The sequence below is a fragment of the Gopherus evgoodei genome, chromosome 7 (assembly GCF_007399415.2).
Source record: "Gopherus evgoodei ecotype Sinaloan lineage chromosome 7, rGopEvg1_v1.p, whole genome shotgun sequence".
Taxonomy (NCBI): domain Eukaryota; kingdom Metazoa; phylum Chordata; order Testudines; family Testudinidae; genus Gopherus; species Gopherus evgoodei.
Genome location: NC_044328.1, coordinates 93109966 through 93130918, shown reverse-complemented (window position 1 = coordinate 93130918; position 20953 = coordinate 93109966). Strand labels below are relative to the sequence as shown.

The following is a 20953-nucleotide window of genomic DNA, read 5'->3' as shown; positions in this document are numbered from 1 at the left end:
TATGGTCTCCTATGTAGCCGCTCTATTCTGATGGGATAGAGCTTTCCCACTGGCATAATTAAACCACCTACGAAAAGCAGTGGTAGCTATGTCGGTGGGAGCATGTCTCCCATCCCACTGACGTAGTGCTGTCTACATCGGCGTTTTTGTCAGTGAAATGTGATTCAGTCAAGGGTGTGGGTTTTTTCAGATCCCTGACCGATAAAAGTTTTGCCGACAAAAGTGCTAGTGTAGACATAGCCCAAGACTTGTATGGTATGGGATGCAGACTGCAGACTGAATTTCTAAAGAGGTCTGCACCTCCATTTGAACGTTTTTAGGGGTCTGCAAATGAAAAAAAGTTGAAAACCACTGAAGTAAATGGATATGTGTCGTACCTAAAGGCTTATCGCCACCTGATAGTAACCTAGACAGTCTTAACTTCTTCAGACATCCCCAGCAGTCTTCCTCTGGTTCCCCCAAACAACTTCCCCTCTCTTGAGAAAGTGTTCCTTTTTTAACCTGCCACAAATGTTGATCTTCAGTGTGTGAGGGTCTTTTCCTGTCCTGACATTCTCTCTTAACTCTCAAGTATTTGTGGAGAAGTAGAATATCTTGAGACTTTGTTTTTCCTTCCTGCTTGTTTTTCCTTACAGCCTCTCATTAGATTAAACCAACGTATTCATACTGTAAACATCTAATACCCAAATCAACATACAAGTATTCTTAAATGACTACACAGTGGCTCTGATTCCGTCACAGATTTTTTTCTAGATTTTTATATGGCTGTCGTAACTGTAGTATGATAACTTGATTAAGTTATTTCCAGAACATCCCCATAGGACTAGGAAGGACCGTATTACTACCATTTTACAGATGTGGTACTGAGGCACAGGTTAAGATTCCAGAATTCAGTAAAACTACTAAGAATGTGCTTAACTTCCAGCATATGAATAATCTCCTCAAATTCAGTGGAAATATACCCATGCTTAAAGTTAAGTATGTGCTAAGTGCTTTGCTGAATCAGGGTCTAAATGAGTTGCCCAAGGTCACATGAGAAGTCTGCAGCGGAGGCAGGAATAGAACCCATATTGCTAGGTTCCTAGTCCGGTGCGTTAGTCACAAAAGTATTTATTCTTTTCCAGCAGAATCCTGTTTCATTTGCTACATGCCTTAAAACTTTTACAGTGAATCCCAGACTTATGCATGACACACTAGCCAATTAGTGCTGTGCATAGGAGGGATGCTTCGGACCCCTCAACAAATGCACTCCATAACCTTGCTTTATTGTCCAATGTTCTAATGGTCCAAAGGCAAGGGTTTTTTGAGGAAAAAAGTATATGAACATGTAATTGAAGACTCGTATTATAGGAGAAGCTGGTTGCAATCCCCATATTTACACTGCCTAACACTTTCTATTACAAGATTCTCGCGATCTTTATGGATTCTCATGATCTTTACTTGACAGCCTCTCACTATTCCTTGGTACGTGGTAGGCTTTTCATATTATGGCAGGAGGAACGCCCTTGGGTTGGAGAAGTGCTTTTTCTTTGTCCCATGAAATTTTGTTCAGCTTTTGGCAAGATACAAGTTTAAAAAATTGCCTTTTCCTGTCTTTTATATTCCTCAAAAAAATTGGTAGCATGCCTAAAAATAATAATAAAAAAAGGAACATTTTAATTCTTAGATTGGTACCACCAGCGCCACACCTGCTGCACAAAGGAATACCTGTAAACTGCTGGAGCAGCTGAAAAGAGATTTCAGGAGGTGTGGGGAGAGTAGAATAAAGTAAGCTTGTCCCATCCCCATTTCTCCTCATTCTTGCCTCCCGAACCCAAAACCCCACCTCCTGGTGGAGAAGGGGAAAAGAGGTGGACAAAGCTTGGCTACCCCCTTCCTTTCCCCCTGCCCCCGCTATCTTCACTATGAGAGAGCCTTCTGCTTGTGCCAGCTATATAATTAATCCTTTAGCTCATGTTGTGGCTCTCTTTGGTTAGAGGTTTTTCTAGTTGCACATAATAGTATTTGTTTGTACCTTTTTTCTTAACTCTCCCCCCCAACCTATCTAGGAAATTACATTCAAATAAAATATAGGGTCACATGCTTCATTGCTTCTCTAGGCTGAGTGCATTGCCCTCACCAGACAATTTCTCATGCCCCCAATTTCTCCTTTCTACTCCATGCCAGGTTCCCCCATTCCATGTGTGTGCCATGGGTTCTGTGTGCCTCTTTCATTCTACTTCCTGTGTCAATAGTTGTGTGTGCATCACCATCTCCCTTCAAAACCACCATTCTTTATTTTCTTTCTATTTCAGAGTGTCAACATTTTAAAATGGTATTGTGAGAATTGGCAGAACTAAGATCAGGTGTATTGCCAGGGAATTCCATGTGTCCTCCATTTTCCTTTTTTGGTTTTTCCCATTTCCACCAAAATCAGTAGGTTCTGCCCATTGACACCTAGAACAGTCCCTGAACTCTTGGAATTGAATGGATACGACATTCAGAAGTTATCGTGTTACATCCAAACAGAGAAATGCCATTAAGTTGAGTGTTAGGCCTTGCAAATTCAGACAATACATTAAAAGAATGATATTTAGATTGCAAAGTCAAAGCACTTCAGAGTTGGCAAATGCCAGATTTGTTTGTCAGTGGAAACTTAATTCTTTCTCCTTGTGCATATACATTATATGATACAGTCTTTAGTTGCATGCTCACATTCTATTTTTTCAACAGGACCTTGCCTCATTCAGTGCACAAGATAGACATGTAGTGGGGCAGATATAACTTGGCAAAGGTAACCGTGAATATGGCATTTCCTGACTTATCTGTGCCTGATTTTGCAACAAATATTCTTTTAATATAGTTTATTGTATTTCATACATATACTATATAAGGAGAATGTATATGCATATAAGGTAGCAGGGTTAAGATTGCACATGCAACTTTAATTTTTGTCACTTCCTGACTGTTGATGGGGTCAATTTGCAATTTGAATGTCTTTAATGCAGTTCTTTTATATAGATTTTCCTACTTTTTAAAAACGAAAAATGAAAAAACACGTACTGTATGCTGCTATTCACTAGACATGAGTACAGTGCTGTGTATTGCACATATGCAGTAAATGAGGCGGGAGCCCTTGTCAGATTAGATTTCCACCTTTCTCTATCATGTGGAAGAAAGGCCTCCTTTGGCATTCCTGTGTCTTTCTTTTTTATGCACCTCCATAGCACAATTCAGTGCCCAACCGATTATAACTGAAATATTGTTCCACTTTGACTATACTTGTGTATATCCTGTAGAATCCTGAGGTGATCTCTTTTTGATTGAGATTCCACCGAGTCTGTTTACAAATACATGCAGTGTCAGATGAAGGAACTTTAGGAGCGTATTAGTTTTAATGGTTTAATCTTGTATTCATACACTAAATACTTTTAAAAACTCTTTTTTATAATTCAGCCACAACAAATCAAGTTTTCACAAGACTTGTGAAAGGAACGCCTATGAACTAAGGACTCCTCATTATAATTGTGTGTTTGCATCAGCTTCCATTGAGCTGTTACAAGTGTTCAAAAAGCGATTAGAAGATTTTTTTTTTTTTTTTTTTTTTTTTTTTTTTTTTAGAAAAACTGATTTATTTTTTTTAAATAATTGTGCTCAAAAACAGCTTAACTATTTCAGTAAAAGTCAAATGCAACAGTGCGAAGCTCACATGATTCTGGGCAGTTGCGTTGCTCCATCAGAATTTTTGGAGCATCAGTGAAACTGACCGGAATCATGTCATTGTCACATTGCTGCCTCCCAGGGAAGTCTGGAAGAAGATTGAAAAGTGGAGGTCAGGGGGAGAGAGAGGGTAGACTAGTTAAGGATCTCCACCACCCCAGCAGCATATAAAGGAATAGGGGAAGGTGAGTAGCAGATTTAAAAGTTTATTAAAGAATATTTAAATAAAGATGATACAATGAGTTTGAAGCATCAGTTATTGGTCATTGGGGGTAACATGCAGAGTATAGGGGAACGCTAGTATTTGGAAATTGGTTAGCACATAATATATACAGTCTGTAAGGTCCCCAATGCGGGGTGTACGGTAGGTGGGATCAAGAAGCAGTGAAAATACATCGCTCATACAGTGGGTTACACGCAGTCATGGGTATAAGTAAGCGGGCTGGGTAGTGGGGACAGGATGACCTTCGCATGGTGGAATCCAGTTCGGTGGGTTTAGGGCTCAGGGGATATGGTTCAGTAGGGGGGGTTTATAGGCCTCCTCCCCCCCATGGGTGCACGAAGCCACGCCGGCTCACTCCTGGTATTGGCTGTGGCCGGTGATGTGCTCTGTGTAAATGTCCCTAGACCACTGGATAGTGTCCGAGACCATCAAACGTCTCATGAGCTGTGCATAGCAACGGCCCACCCCACAGGCCTTAAGTACACGTTCATTACAGGGGTCCCAGGCACCCAGCGCCCCGACGATCAGGGTGTCGGTGTAAACCTCGTAGCCCTTTGCCCGCAGGGTGTCAGCCAATGGGGCATATTTTTCGAGTTTACGGGCTCGGGCTTCACGGAAGGCCGGGGTCCTGTTCTCGAACGGGATCATCACGTCGATGAGGATGATCTTTTTCCGCTCCTCGTCCGTGACGACGATGTCTGGGCTCAGCAGGCTGTCGGTGTCTGGGATGGTGCAGTTGACTGCGATCTCACCCAGGTGTGGGGCAATGACCTTCACCAGCCGGTCCTGGATGGCGTTGTGGCGCAGCTGCCAGGCTCTGGTGTGGGGCTTGCAGCTGTACAGGACGTGGGACAGGGTCTCTAGGGCGTCCCCGCAGTTCCTGCAGCGCCTGTCTCGGTTCCCATGGCGGACAGCTCCATTGAGCGGGACGCAGTTCAGTCGGGCGCGGTGTATGAACCGCCAGTCGGCGAAACGGGTGAAGCTGCCTGCGAGGAGAAAGTGGTTGCTGGAGTCCCACTTGCTGATCACCTCGAAGGCCTTGCCTTGGTCGGGTTTTTTCCTCAGGGTGTCCACATAGAGCGCGTGGACAGCGGCCTTCAGTGACTTCTCCAGCACGCCTCTGGCTCCGGGGTTGACGATGGTGTTGCCCTCCGTCTCAGTCCATGGCACCAGGACTCTCAGCTCCTGTCGTTCCTTGCTCCATACCCAGCAGCAGCCCAGTTGTTTTCCCAGCCGGTGCGTGGCGTTGCGGGCGCAGGACCACAGCGAGGCGATGTCGCCCCCGTCCCGGGGGAATTTGCCGTCTAGGGAGCCACTCAAAGTGGCTACATCCGGGCCGGAGGGAGGCCTGTCAATTCGCTTCTCGATGACAATGCATAGGGCGGCCGCTGCGACGTTCTTTACCGTGGCGTCCGAGCACGTCAGGAGGCGGAAGGCATGCGTGACGACCGCAATGTTGCAGAGGTCACCCATGCGGGGGACGTTGACACCACTGTGCCTGTGGGCAATGTATATGAGCTCGTTGCTGGCTCACTGGGGCAGGGACAGCCACTGGTTGACCAGCTGCCGGATGGTGTTGTCTGCCTTGTTGAGGGGCATCTTTGCCATGGCGGAACCTCTCAAGATGAAGGCGATGCGGGGGATCAGGAAAGTGTTGAGGGCATTAATCTTCTGCCACGGCGCCAGCAGGGATGTGTCGATCTTGGCAGCGTCCTGTAGGATCTCCCAGATGGTGTCCTCAGGGGTTTGCCGGACGCGGACGCCCGTCGGTGTGCCGAGGTGTTGGTACGCCTGCCCTTCTGCCAGGGGAATGACGGACTCACCCTGGATCTGGAACTCCATCGTCTGCACTGAGTCTCTCTCGCTCCCGTCGACGTGGAGGGACGCGCACTTCTTGGCGTTAAAGCGGAGACCTGTCCAGTCAGCGGCTTTCCTGATGGTGTTGAGCATGCTCTGGAGCCTCTCGGGGTCATCCACGATCAGGACCAGGTCTGAAGGAGGCTTTTGGGGAGAGGTGGAGAGAGAACTCTTTCTGTACAGGGGGAGTTGGAAATGGCTGGGTTTTAATCACACCTGTGGTGCTACAAAGAGCATGGAGAGCACCCTCTTCTTCCCAGCAGCTAGAAGTTGATGAGTGTCTAGCTTTCTGCATTCCTGGATCTCACTGATGGTAGAAGCTCCCCCCTCAAAAATCTTTCTTATAGGCCTCTTGTTGATGCCTGGTGAATTGTTAAAGCCCTATGTACAACCTAAGGATGTGACATCATGTGCCCAGTGATATAATTCCAGAAAGTCAAAATAATGTTTGCAGCATTTCTCTTTAAAGGCAATAAATACATAGCTGGAAGGCATTGTAAAACCAGCATAGTAATACCAGGTCTTTTAATATTCATTCATGTTCAGTAGCGTGTATATTTTGCATATCAGAATCAAAGGCTTTTATGAATGCTTCTTAAATTGATTAGAAATAACAGGAAGTTATAGCACCCATCGATTTGTCTTCATTCTACATTTTTGTGTGTAACTTGGTGGGACTCTTATGTATCAGTTGCATTTTTAACTGTGATAGGTTAATGTAGAGTCTCCCTGATCTTAACAAATTTGTTATCCTGAAGTTTGGCAAGGTTGGGGAAAACTATTAGCTGGTATTTCAGTGCTAAGGGAAACAAGTACAACATCAAGTTGAGATTTTTTGGGAAATAAGTGTAGAGGATGTATGCTCCTTAAGTGCCTTAGTCCCATTAACTTTCAGTGGGATTTGAGCTCCTTACTTAGGTACTTTTGAAAATTTTTCAACCCTTTGATACTACATCATCTGGGACACCCTATTGCTTTTGGCACAGTTTGAAGGAGGGGATTGCTTAGTGTTACAATAGAACCAGTTTAGTGCTGATATTTGATAGAGAATTCAATCAGCACACATTCTCATTTTGTACTCTACAAATCATCATTAAAGCAGGGATGTGTGAAGGGTGAAAACATTTGTAATGTGTTTAAATCTAAACAAACTGCTAGTAGCCAAGCTATAGTTATGTAAAATGTTCTTTATTTTTTTATTCTTTAGATTACCAAGTGCTGCTCTTATGCACCAAACTAGAGCTGTAGACTTGCGAAAGAGGGCGATAAATGTTGATGTCCCATTCCATTCCCTTTTGATCTCGTACATGAGCACACACATGTTCCCGCCGTTATTTTCTGTGGAACATCAGTAAAAATGAATGGACTGCTGGCATGAGGTGAAAAGGGGGGTATGTGCGAATGGGAGTACACACCACCTCTGTTATGGGTGGGGAGAATGGGGGACTCTCGCATTGCGGAGAAGGGATGAAATAGGGTACCCACGAGCCACTGGCATGAGGTGGAAGGCAGGAATGGGGCAGGTACAGCAGTGCCATGAGGGAGGAGGGGTTGCAGGGAGTACCTGAAATAGGAGGAGATGGGAGAGGTGGCTGGCCCACACAGCTTGTGGAGATGGGGCGAAATAAAGACGCCCCTAGTGCAGTCAGTGAGTTCAGGCTACAGAAGCAACAAAGTGTGCAACCCTATAGGTATCCAAGTTGGAATTTGGCTAGGATGTAAGGGCTGACATCCCTTTTCTTCTAAATAGAAAAAATAAAATAAATTATAGCTGAAAATAAATTTGCCCTTATTGAGGATTATAATCTGGAGGATGGCATGTCTCTCAGCATGGTACCTCAGCGCCATGCCTAGTGGAGTGATTCAGTAGTGACTCAGAAGAAAGACTGCCATCTGCAGTATGGAATTGCCAGCACCACTGGTAGTTCCTGGGATTTCCTTTGCTTTTCTGTCCAAGTACTGACTCTGCTTAGTTTATGAAACCTGACCATCTTGCAGACTAGTGTTATATGGCTGCAGCCCATAACAGAGATTTCCAATAATATTAGGAAAGATGCTTCAGAGAGTCTGAGGCATAAATTTAAACTGGAGAAAAATGATTTTATATCTCTTTTTAATAAAGACAACGTAGAGAGTAGGCCAAGAAAAAATTAATTATAATGCAGTAAACTGTCCAAAATGACCTATTGCATATTGGTTTTTTATAGAATTGACTCACTGGCACATCTCTTCTGTTGCTGTACTCCCTTGAAAATGTAAAATGGTAACCTGACCTAACTCATTCCCTCTTGACTTTTTTTGAGCTGTATTAATTTTTTAGTTGGTTGCTGAGGACTGGGAAGAGAGCACTCAGTTCAAAGTGAGAAGATGTAAAAAGGTTGCAGTTTCAGCATTTATATATTGGGGTCTGCTCACTGCTATAGATACCACAGCTAAAATGTTTGATCGTGGGCAAATATCCTGCTCGTAAACTTAAACTAGAATTTCACAAGCTGTTGTGTATTTAATCATGATTTGAATCTGATTTTTTCGCAGCTATTAAGATGTGTGCTAAGTACAAATGATTCCTTGATTTTTTTCAAAAGTTACTTTTGCATCTGTCATTGATTACAGGCAGGGCTAATAGTGCTTGCCTGTTATTAAGGTTACCCGACTCTTCCTATTGTACGACCCCTTTTCAGTTGCTAATAATGTTGGCTGAAGTTTAGCCATTTGGGCTGATATTTTCTATGCTGGTTGTCTCAGGCTGAGTTATTCTGGAAAGTGTCAACCAAAATAGTTCAGTTTCCAAAAACAGGACTAGAGAAAAATGTTTCAGGGTTTTGTTTTGTTTTTTAAAGTAATTCTGGTGACCTTTTCTTTGAGAAGTTCTAGCACCCACATAAAGTAGGGATTTAGAATTTGGCAGCGCGTGGCCTTTGAGTCAGGGATATGTCTCTTGTAATTACTGTGCAAATCCACCTAAATTTGGCTAAATTATATGACTTTGAAAAATTGTAGTTTGCACATGCTCAGTAAATACTTAAAATTTAGTGGCTAAAATCTGTAAAGATTCTGTCTTCCTGGGGCATACTTCATTAGCTCTTAGTGCTGACCAGACTCTACATGCGCTGTTCTAACAAAGTGACTGAGCATGCTCCGTTCCTGGGGCTAAGGGGGCAAAGCTGAACTTTTCCTGTAGTTGCAGCTTCCAGTAGCTGTGACCTGGGCTAGAGCTGGGTACTGGAACTGAGAGAGCCTGTCTTTCCTCTACTCTGATTACTGCTCTGCTGGCATCTTGGAACACAGAGGAGGAAGTTTTCTGACTTGAAACCTGAGGGGATAAAAGGAGACTGAGGAAGAAGGGGAGTAGATTGGGACAAGGAGCCTGGTGAGACTGGGAGTAGAGCAAAACTATAAGTCTGAGCTAGAGTAAGGGGAGGGAAACTGCTGGCTGGATAAGGAGACTGGGTTTGAGAGCCAGAGGGGGGAGGCTGGTTGGGCAAGAAAATTGGGACTAGGAGCTGGTGTGGGAGAGGGAAACAGATCAGACAAAGAGCTTGGTGGGAGGAGAAAGTCTGGGACTGGCTGGACAAGGAGACTGGAATTGAAAACCAGTGTGTTGGGGAATGGGGCTGGGAGATGATAAAAGACATGGAGCCAGGGAAAAACTTGGCAATGAGACCTGGGTCAAGCAGCCGGGGAGGAGGGATAGTGAGGCCTTGTCTACACTACAGGGGAAATTCAATCTAAGCTATGCTATTTAAATTACATGAATAGCGTAACTCAAACCGACGTAGCTTAGACCTACTTATTGCAGGGTCCACGCTACATAATGTCAACGGGAGACTCCCCCTATTTGACTCCCCCTACTCTTCTCAATCCGGTTGAGTACAGGAGTCAATGGGAGAGCAATCTGAGATTGATTTAGTGGGTCTTCTCTAGACCAGTTAAATTGACCACTGATGCATCAGTTGTTGCTTGTAGATCCCCTGGTAAGTATAGACAAGCCCTGAGACAAGGAGGTGGGAGTAACAGAGCTGAGGGCAGCTGAAACCCAAGAGGGGAGTGAGAGAATGAATGAGGATCTGGGATGGGGTAAATGAGACTGGCTGGACAAGGAGTTTGGGATGGGGATGAGAAGCCTGAGAAGAGACTAGGACCAGGAGGCTGGGGTGGAGAAGAGATAGGAATGGGACTGGGACAGATTGGAAGTGACAGGGCTTGGTGTCAACAGTATCTGACCTCTAGAGAACCTCTCCTCCATAGCCTGAAATGGAATCCCAGATTTCTGAGTTTCATCATTCCTCTGCTGTCAGTAAATACCTGTGAAACCCACTAGCAAAGTGTCTTATTCCCCTCTAGTGCTGGTCCACGTAGAGGATGAAAACCTATTACAGCTGTCACTTACTCTATTAACTCAAGTGGCAGAGGTCTATCCAGTGCATCTAAAGTTTCCAGCCTGTTGATAACCCATATAAGTGTCAGTGTGATGCCATGTGATTGAATCCCCCCGCCCCCTGCAGTTTTCTCTTGAAAAGTCTGGGAAATTGCACACACAGCCTCTTCTTCTCCACCCCCTCCTCACCCACCCCCATTAACAGAACATTATTAAGGTTGCAAAGTTGAGCACACAGAAGTTAGGAAATGGAAGAATTATAGTTGCCTTTGTAACTTTAATTCATCCCCCTTCTGTATATGTATTATGATATACTTTTTACGTGATCACATACTGTTTTTTCCACAGGACCCTGGCCTAAGTCACTGCACAGGATGGACCTGCTCTGGGGATGAATCAAGGTAGTATAGTGATGGAGGCTATTGTCTCTAGGCCTCCTGCTTCATTAGTTGTGAAAGTTGGAAGATGTGGTACTGAATGAGCATGGAATTGCTTAAAGTGAGAGGATGGTCTCATGCAGGCAGTTAAATGCTGCCATGGAGAACTAGATTCTATTCTGTCCTCTGCCACAGAGTTCTGATGTGATGCTAAGCAAGTCACTTAAACCAAATTTTTCGCACATGGTCTGTAATTATGCATTCTTCAATTTCTGGATACCTTACTTGAGATCTTGGGTTCTGATTTGTAGAAGGGCTAAGCACTCACAGCTGCAACTGACATCAATGGGGGGAGGTGTGCTTTGAACTTAAATAATGCTGAGTACTCATTAATAGTGATGAGTACCATCGTAAAACCCATGAGAAAATTAAATAATTCTGCCTTCGGAACAGGGTTTAAATAATGTGCAGTAAAGAAGTTTTAGGGCCACACATTGAACTGTGTAGATAATTCAAATTATTGAATGAATAGCTGCTCATGAAGTGAAAACTGCCCATTTTATGTACTGAATGAGACAAGAATCCTTTGGGGGGAAAAATGTGATCGTACAATTGAAGACTGTCATAATGCATATGTACAAGAGGGCTGAATTAAGGTTGCACAGACAGCATTAATTCTAATACTTCCTAGCTTTTGGGTGCTTGACTTTTCAGTCTTAATGTTTTAACATAGTTTTGTGTATAAAGAATATTAAGATTGTCAGTTTTATTCGGCAATAATCTCTCTTATTGTAACTTGGTTAGTTTGCATTGTTTAATTGTAAAGCCCTGTGCTCACCACCTTGGTCGAGGGGAATGCATGCTTAATTTTTTTTGTTCTCAGTTTTTGGAAAGCTTGTTAATGACTTTAAAAAAAAACTGAACAGAAAAAAGACTTCACACTTTAAATATATTTATACTTTAACTCAGACCTTTTAGTTTCAAACTTAGCGTGTACTTAGCCATGAGTGAGGAAAGTATACTTCAATTTGGAAGGGAAAAATTCCATCAGAAATGTAAGTATGCACCGAATGTGCTGCTTTCGAGGTTCACAGGAATGTGTGCACACCTAAACTTAGCTGAGTTTGCTATAAATACATTTTTATGAATTTGTCTGTCGTAATAAAACACGGACAATTGCATTCTGCTTAAATATTGTTTGTATAATTTTACAATATGACTAGGGCATGATACCATGGTTGTAAAGCACTTGAGATCTACTGATGAAAAATACTATATAAAAGCATAAGGTGGTATTATTATTTATTATAATGTTTGGTCTTTTACTGTATTTGCTTACAGATTTGACTGAGAATGTTGTAATTTCTTTTGTCTGTACTTCATTTCAGATTTTACTGTTCCTTAGGCTGTATCAATGGAGCACATTCAGGGAGCTTGGAAGACCATCAGTAATGGTTTTGGATTCAAGGATTCTGTCTTTGATGGATCAAACTGTATTTCACCTACTATTGTTCAGCCATTTGGCTCTCAACGCCGAGCATCTGATGATGGCAAGCTCTCAGATATGTCTAAGACTAATAATACCATTCGGGTTTTCTTGCCTAACAAGCAACGCACAGTGGTAAGTCTACGCAAGCCTTATGTACGTCTACAATACTCTCTACTGGCAATGCTGTGTAGTGTAAGTGTGTCTACATGCTGCAGTCAACAGCATACCACTTAGACCAGAAGCTGAATAGTTATCACATACTGCAACCATAATTTCCGCATCCACGCTGCAATATGTAGCTACACGTGTCAGTGAAAGGCTCTGGCAGAGGGGAGGCAGCAGGGAAAGCTTCAGCAGCTGCTTTTCACTCTCCAGAGGAAAAGCTCTGGCTGAGGGGAGGCAGCAGGGAACGGCTTCACCACTGACTCATCCAACCCCCTATTTTTACCTGCGGTAGGGGGACAGTATGTACGTATGCTACACGCCGCCAAAAGAAGGGTGCAGAGCTGAAGGAGATACTATAGACTTTTACTATTGTTAATGTATATGTGGCAACAGAAATGTTTAAAAACAAGCCAAAAAAAAACCCCAGAAACAAACAAACAAAAAAACAATCTGGGAGGTTGGTTCATGTTTAAGAAAGTCATTATTAGTCCTTTAATCCTAAAGGCTATATTTTAAAAATAGTATCATTCTATTCTGGTGCAACGTTCTACAATATACAGGTGTAGATTACATTCAAATATTTTAATAGCAAGATATTTCAGTAGTGGGCTAACCTAATTTACAGTACTGTTGCAGAACTATCCTAGCCTATATAAACTCAAATATGTGATGATTTTTGTCACAGGTTGCTTCAGCATGGATCCCCACAATGAAATATATTGAAGATAAATTGAACTTAAACATCTTGGTCTTTGTTCCAAGCTGAGGATTCCAATAATATGCTAAAACTCAGTAACGTTGCTTGAAATCCTAATTCATGTTTTGTCCCTTCCCTCAACATAATGCCACCTACCCACTCACAGTGCTATCATTTTTGTCTGCATATGTGTCTAGTATAAAACATTCTGTCCAGCATAAAAACAGTAAACTGCAACAAAATTTTCTTACTCAAGTTTCTATATTACTGTGAGTGTGACAGAAAATATGCCTGTCTGGCCTGTTAGCACAGTATGCCATGTGTCAAAACAGTAAGGCCCAGCAAGTCCATTGTTGCATACCACAAGTTAACTTTTGTAGACAAACCTTCAAAAGTGAACTGTAATGCAAGTTGATTTGTTTGGTTTTTTTTGGAGTTGAACGGATCCTTTGGTTTTATAGAACTCTCTCAAACATTTTCTCAAAAGCTTTTTTCTGCTTCTACATTAGGAATATCTGGTCCTGACTTACTGCTTTTCCTGTGTAGGACCTGGAATGTGACTCCATAGCTGGAGGCAGAAACTTGAACAGGAGGAAAGGTTGAGACTTAGGCTGGGAGAGCTGTAGCTCAAAATTCAACTTCCGGTTAAAACATCACATTCCAAGCCCAACTACTACCAGTGTTTCCTAGGGAAGAAGAAATATATCTGATATTTCCTATGTTAATCAAGCAGAATTTTTTTCTCATAATAAAGGAATATTCTGAACAATTTTTGATGGTATGAAAAACAAACTAGCCACAGTAAATATAGCAAACCGTTACAATAAAGTGATTGTGGCAGTCACCAAAATTCCTCTTTCCAAAACTGATTAGAAGATATTGACAAACTCAGAATGCCATACATAAAACCTGTATCATCTGTCTTCATTTTTGCTTCTCTTTTGGTCAAGATCGAGTGGCATGTTGAGCCAAAGGGTCATACAGGCATAATTCCTGAGCCTATTGTAGATCAAATGGTAGGGATGAAGCATTAAAAAGTTACATCCAGAGAAGTGCCATCCAGCTGAGCATAAGACATCACAAACTTGTCCAGTGCGCTTATGGACATGTAGATTCAAACATCCAACCTTACATTTCATATCCTTTAATATTAAGGCAAACGAAGCAAACAGTGGCTTAACTTCCTCTTACTTTCTACTGACCTTCATAGAAATCAAAATAACTATTAAAATGAAACTTTTGTATGGAAGGATAACTTTACTTTATCTTGAAGTTTTAAATCCTCACAGAAGCCCAGAAGTTGAACAGTCACCACATGCTGCAACCATAATTTCTACTAAGCATAGTAGTTTGTCCTTAAACATTTAGGGAGGGTAGCAAAGGCAAGTTTCCCCTTTTAAATGGGGCTGAATATACCATTTGTTAAGGAGGTTCACAACTGGAGATGCTTCTGGATCATAAGGTAGTATTGATGACCAGAAAGCACTGATATGTACATCTGATCAGACTTACAGCTTTTCAGCTTGAAGGGAGACCTATCCACAGTTACCCGTGCCTTTATCATATCGAGATTTGACAATGCATTCTATGGGAGCTGCATTAGAAGACCATTCTGAAGTTGCAGCCAATGAGAGAGCAGCAATATCAGCTATCGGCATTGGCTGCTAATTTGCTTTTGAGTGCCATTCTGTGTGGTGTTTGATCTTATATAGCCCTGTATGTATGGTTTGGGATCTGGCTATTTAAGAGATTGCCTTTGTGTCTCCATTGTCACACTACCTCAAATCAGCTGAGGTACTCTGTTTCTGGATTAGGATGATTGAGTTCACTACTCCTTCACACATTGAACTGAGAGTTCCATATGTGTTTACATTAAAGGCATGATGCAAGACTCATTTGTTTTCTAGGGAAAGCTATATTGGATGGATTTTTGGATGGACTTGTTCAGTTAAATTCTGAAGGAAATAATATTTTTTACTAACCTGTTTTAGCATTGCTCCTAGAAATGCTTGTACATGTCATCAGTGTGGCATGTTAGGCACACTTTTTTCAAATTTCAAACTCTATTAATAAAAGAGCTACTAAGTCTAGTTTTCTGTAGTGATGTGTAGAATGTGATTTGTCTAGTCTTGCGTAGAATATGAAGATCAGAAAAATGGTATTTTAAATCTTATGTCCCTATTAGAGTTTTAAATTAAAATTGGCTCTTGTCCACAGGTAAATGTGCGGAATGGGATGACCCTACATGATTGTCTTATGAAGGCGCTCAAAGTCAGAGGTCTGCAGCCAGAATGCTGTGCAGTTTTTCGACTTTTTAATGAACAAAAAGGGTAAGAAGCTGTGTACTAAATCAGAGAAACAATTTTAACATCCTGTTGGATTTTTCAAATCCTGATTTTAAACTAGCAGAAACATTTTTTGCTCATTTCTTTAGAAGGCTAACTTGGCTGTGAAGACTCTCTTCATGCTTTCTTTGCTTTTCTCAAATTTCTTATTCAGAAAGCCACTTCTGAAGTATGCTGAAATGATGTAAGAAATTAAATGTTAGTTTTATTTAAATGCTTATATTCCTGGGGGATTTCTACACAACTGTGTATGTGCAGATTTCTTCTCTTCCCTTTAGAAAAATGACTTTCTGATGGGGAAGCAAAGGGAAGCCTCAAGCGCGGTTATGTGCCCCACACCAGCAGTGTGGGCACTTTGTTTTGGGTGCCTGAAGCAGCCGGTGGAGACAATGACGTAGCCAAGGTTGCTGCCCAGGAAGAGCGGTGGAGAAAAAAGGCGCATGTCCTTCAGCGGCCCTGCGCATGCGCTGAAATGCCGCCAAAAGACGGAGTGGCGCATGTGCAGGGCCGCCAAAAGATGGAGTGGTGCTGGAATAGGTGCCATTTGGGGAATTCTGGGCTCGGGGGAGCAGGCACTACCCCTAGCTATGCTACTGGGTGGAGAGGTAAATCACCGCAGGGGTGGGTTGAGGCCCTGGGGAGATTCCGACCGATGGCTCCTACCCTGTGCCAGGTTCAGCTGCTAGTCTCAGCTGGGCTAGGGACAGGGGAGGACAGGACTTCCTTTTCCTCTTCCCTGCAAGGAGCAGCCAGAGCTGGGTCAGACCCACTCCCAGAAACCTCCCCTCACTCTAGGAACCCCCAACAAGCTCTTGTGCATTCAGACCCCCCCACGCGAACCACCCAGTGATCCACCCACACCCATATTGCCCCACATAGAACCCTCTCACCCCACACCTGGATCCCCCCACTAAGCCCTTCCACATTTGGATCCTGCCGGGCTCAGCATGTCTACCCACACCTGGTGTGTATGGCTGTGATGGTATAATTCCCAACTCTGAACCTTAGCGTCCAAAAGATGGGGTACCAGCATGAATTCCTCTAAGCTTGATTACCAGCTTAGGACCGGTAGCTCTGCCACCAGCCAGGAATTCCAGTGCCTGGTACACTCTGGTCCCCCCAAAACCTTGCCCGGGGACCCCCAAGACCCAGACCCTCTGGATCTCAACACAAGGAAAGAAAACTCTTTCCCTCACCGTTGCCTCTCACAGGCTTCCCCTCCCTGGGTTACCCTGGAAGATCACTGTGATTAAAACTCCTTGAATCTTAAACAGGAGGAAAATGCACCTTCCCCCCTCCTTCTCTCTTCCCCCTCCCAGACTATCCCTGAGAGAGACAGTAATCCTAACAAAGAGAGAAAATTAACCTTTCTCCCCACCAATTCCCTGGTGAATCCAGACCCAATCCCCTGGGGTCTCACCAGAATAAAAAAAAATCAGGTTCTTAAACAAGAAACTTTTAATTAAAGAAAGAAAAAACAGTAAAAATTATCTTTTGTAAATTTAAAAAATGGAATAGGTACAGGGTCTTTCAGCTATAGACACTGGGAATACCCTCCCAGCCTAAGTATACAAGTACAAATTAAAATCTTTTTAGCAAAATACCAATTTGAACTCCTCCCAGCCAAATACACATTTGAACTCTCCAACCAAATACACATTTGCAAATAAAGAAAACAACCATAAGCCTAACTCACTTTATCTACCTAGTACTTACTATTCTGAACTTATAAGAGCCTGTATTGAAGAGATTGGAAAGAAACCTGGTTGCACATCCGGTCCCTCTGAGCCCCCAGAGAGAACTACCACCAGAAACTAACAGCACACACACAAACTTCCCTCCCTCAAGATTTGAAAGTATCCTGTCCCCTGATTGGTTCTCTGGTCAGGTGACAGCCTGGCTTACTGATCTTGTTAAGCCTTTACAGGCAAAAGAGATATGAAGTACTTCTGTTCCATTAACTCTTAACTATCCGTTTATGACAACAGTGCAGACGGGCAAGGCCAGCCTTTGTGCAGTGTCAGGGATGGGTGCAGCCTCACCACCAAGTCCATGTCCAGAGAGTAGGGTTCAGGGTGATCTCTCACCTCCATGCAGCCAGTGGCCTGTGCTCCCCACAGCCGTGCTGGAACCTCCACATGTATTTATTGTCAATAAAATTTGCAAAACTTTGCAGAATTTTAAAATGTGTGCAGAATTTTTATTTTTGGCACAGAATTTTTAATTTTTTGGTGCAGGATTCCCTCAGGAATAATGCAAAGGATTTTATATACACCATAAAAAATGCCTGCACTTCTGTCTCAAAACTGAAGAAGGAAAAACCTGAGTTAGCTGCTTTTTACAGACTTTTTATATCACTCTAATCTAGCTAGATTGTGTTCAAATTTGAACACACAATATTTTCTTCCTGCATTTGAAGATAGCGCACTTCGGCATTATATGTGTTTGACTCCCCCAAATAAGTATCCTTGTATTCAATTTTAATGTTATAAATTCCTCTGAAAATTTTAAAAAGTTATGGATTTAAGTCTCATCTCAGGTATTCCTTTGCGTTTTGTAGGGCTGGGGAGGTGCTGCTATTAAATACCAAATGATTATTTTACAAGCTGAGAGAGAGTGAAGGTATCTCATTTGAGTTAGTGTATTAACTTCACACCTTGGAAGACTTGGGATTAGTGCTTTTTGAAGCCACAATCATGCGACAGTCATTTGTGGGTATTCATCTCTGTGTAATTGAGATCTCAAGTAACTTTGGAGCTAAAGCACATAGTATGATTTCTATGCCACTAAATTTGCCTTTCATAATTTGGTACATTTGTTTATAAAGCTATTTCTATGGTGCCCATCACCATAGCATCTGGATGCCTTATATCTTGTAAAAACAATCAAAATATATGACAAACCATGAAGGGTATTTAAACTGCTATTGCTGAAAAGTTGGAAATCACTTACAATTCGGTGGTGGTGGTGGTGGTGGTGTTTTTGTTTTTTGTTTTTTAAAAACGTACTGAAATACAACCAACCTCTTAGAATGAATAATATTTGTTTTCATGTTACAGGATCATGTATTACAATTTACATTATTGAATAGACCTGTTTATTCCCATTTCTCTGTCCTTTTTACTTTTTAGCAAAAAAGCACGCTTGGATTGGAATACAGATGCTGCCTCCTTGATTGGAGAGGAACTGCAAGTAGATTTCCTTGATCATGTTCCACTTACAACACACAACTTTGTAAGTTTAGTTTTATTCTGTATTTTGAATGCAGGATGCTGGTTCAGCTGACTTTCTAAACATGGGAAGGAACTTTAGATCTTGATGCTACAGTATCATCTCTCCCAGTAAAATACACCTCTACCCCGATATAACGCTGTCCTCAAGAGCCAAAAAATCTTACCACTTTATAGGTGAAACTGCTTTATATCAGACTTGCTTTGATCCACCAGAGTGCGCAGCCCCGCCCCCGTGGAGCGCTGCTTCACCGCATTATATCCGAATTCATGTTATATCGGGTCGCGTTATATTGGGGTAGAGGTGTATGTTAATTAATAAAACCAGAATGACAGCCACCTCAGATTATTTACACGTGTTAGTCCCCTAATCCCAGTGATTTTTCAGTCCTGGCCTAGAACATATGGCAACACCCTCTTTCATTTACAATAGTAGTAATGAAATAAAATTCTGATTCTCTGTCAGGTTGTTAAGCAGAGTTTTCTTTACGCTCCAGTTGACAGTATTTTATAATCCCAAAACAGAATGGATGTCTTCAATAATTTCTTACATGTTCAGTAAAATGTGCACCACTTATGCAAAGAGAAAGTATTCATCGTTTCTTTGACATGCATGTTCACTTGTTTTGAAGGTATCAGCTGCACAATGATTGTTACTAGAATAAAGTGTTGCTTTTTGGGCTAGCAATCGTCCTAAACAAATTTATGAAATGCCTGTATCTGGTGACTGACTGTCTTCATCACCTGGGTTTATCCTGTGTATCTATATGTGCATGATTGGCTTCTAAGGATATGGCCTTCTCAGGGGTGGTTCAGGTTCTGAAAATAACTTGCTTTAGGAGTGTGTGGGTCCTTCGGTCAAAAAAATCCACGATGAAGCTGTCACGGAGTCCATGGGCAATGCTCTGGAACTGCTCCCTACAAAGCCAGTCAGGACTTTGGGGCGCCTCCTCTCTCTTGGAACAGACTGTTTTCAGGGCAAGAAGCTCACACGTCTTCACCTCCTGTGTGTCTCCTTGGAGCATTCAGCATCCTCTGCCCCTCCGGGTGCTTCCCACAGCGAGCCCGCCCCAGTGGGGTCCTGGGGAAGCCACAGGATCCGCACCTCCACTTTGCAGTCAGACGTGACTCTCAGCCAGCCAGTAAAACAGAGGTTTATTAGATGACAGGTACACGGTCTAAAACAGAGCTTGTGGGTACAGTGAATGGGACCTCTCGGCCGGGTCCATTCTGGGGGGCAGTGAGCCAGACCCCCACGTCTGCACTTCACTCCTTGGCCCCCACCAGCTCCAGACTGCCAACCCCCTCCAGCTCCTCCTTCTCTGCTCAGTTCCTTTCCCGGGCCAGGAGGTCACCTGACCTCTTTGTCTCCAACACCTTCAGTTGGCACCTTTGCAGAGAAGGGGCCCAGGCCATCAGTTGCTAGGAGACAGTGCGTCAGGCATTTATGTACACTGGCCCTTTGCTCTGCAACAATCACACACCCTTATTCCACCACCTAGATACTTGAGAACTGCATAGGGGACACTGAGGCACCAACACAGTATTCAGAGAAAAAATTAAGAACATTCCCAGTTCATCACAGAAGCCCACTTATAGAGTCTGTTTTAGAGGCTTGTTGTTTTTTTCAGGGTATTAAGCATGTTGATGTCCTGCAAATTCATGACATCTCTTTGCCAGGCTGTATATGAGGCTATGTTCACAATTTGACAGAATTTTGTTCTCTCAGGAGGTGAGAGACTCTGATTATAAAAGCAGCCAAGAGTCCTGTGGCATCTTATAGACCAACAGACGTATTGGAGCATGAGCTTTCGTGGGTGAATACCCACTTCGTCGGATGCAATTCACCCACGAAAGCTCATGCTCCAATACGTCTGTTAGTCTATAAGGTGCCACAGGACTCTTGGCTGCTTTTACAGATCCAGACTAACTTGGGTATCCCTCTGATCTTTAATTATTATAGTTTCTTCTCAACAGCATGCTATGGGAGTCCTTTGCTTGGGATCCAGTCAATACTCTACTCAGTAGAGAGAGAGCAACAGATATATCCAAGCAGGGTTGGAATTCTGATCTATGTCAACTCTAAGTCTGTGGTACTTAGAAGCAAATGAAAGCCAGGCTACATTTAACTGTGTGGGAGGGGAGAGCAGTAAGCTTAGCTCTCAAGGCTTTTCTTCCTTCTATTAAGATGCAATATGGCCATACTTTTTCACAATGTGACCATGCATTATCCAAACCAGGGGTTGGCAACCTATGGAACGCGTACCAAAGACGCACGCGAGCCAATTTTTAATGGCACGTTGGAGCCTACCCGGACTCCAGCATGCCATTAAAAATCCTGCCCAGCCTCGCCCACTCTCCTGTGCCCTCTGCTCCCCCCGCGGGAGCAGGGAGCAGAAACATAGCTATGCGCACGGGGTGGGCAAATGGCCCCACTCTCCTAGCACGGCAAGCTGTGGGGTCTGCGCTCCGGGGCTGGAGCGCCAGCCGAGC

At 43.1% G+C, this 20953-nt stretch overlaps 1 protein-coding gene across 10 annotated transcripts in view; it reads left to right on the top strand.

Moving 5' to 3' along the window:
- RAF1 (Raf-1 proto-oncogene, serine/threonine kinase) overlaps positions 1 to 20953 on the top strand; it is a 118096-nt gene that overhangs the window by 30928 nt on the left and 66215 nt on the right. For 3 of the 10 annotated variants that reach the window (XM_030571149.1, XM_030571150.1, XM_030571151.1), the window contains exons 2-4: positions 11923 to 12155; positions 15103 to 15215; positions 18362 to 18464. In XM_030571149.1, coding sequence (XP_030427009.1) covers positions 11949 to 12155; positions 15103 to 15215; positions 18362 to 18464 — 423 coding nt within the window. In that variant the 5' untranslated portion in view covers positions 11923 to 11948. Of the gene's footprint in view, positions 1 to 7003; positions 7159 to 10123; positions 10236 to 10505; positions 10559 to 11922; positions 12156 to 15102; positions 15216 to 18361; positions 18465 to 20953 lie in introns of those variants that run through there. The other 7 variants (XM_030571146.1, XM_030571147.1, XM_030571154.1 and 4 more) reach the window with 5 other exon arrangements.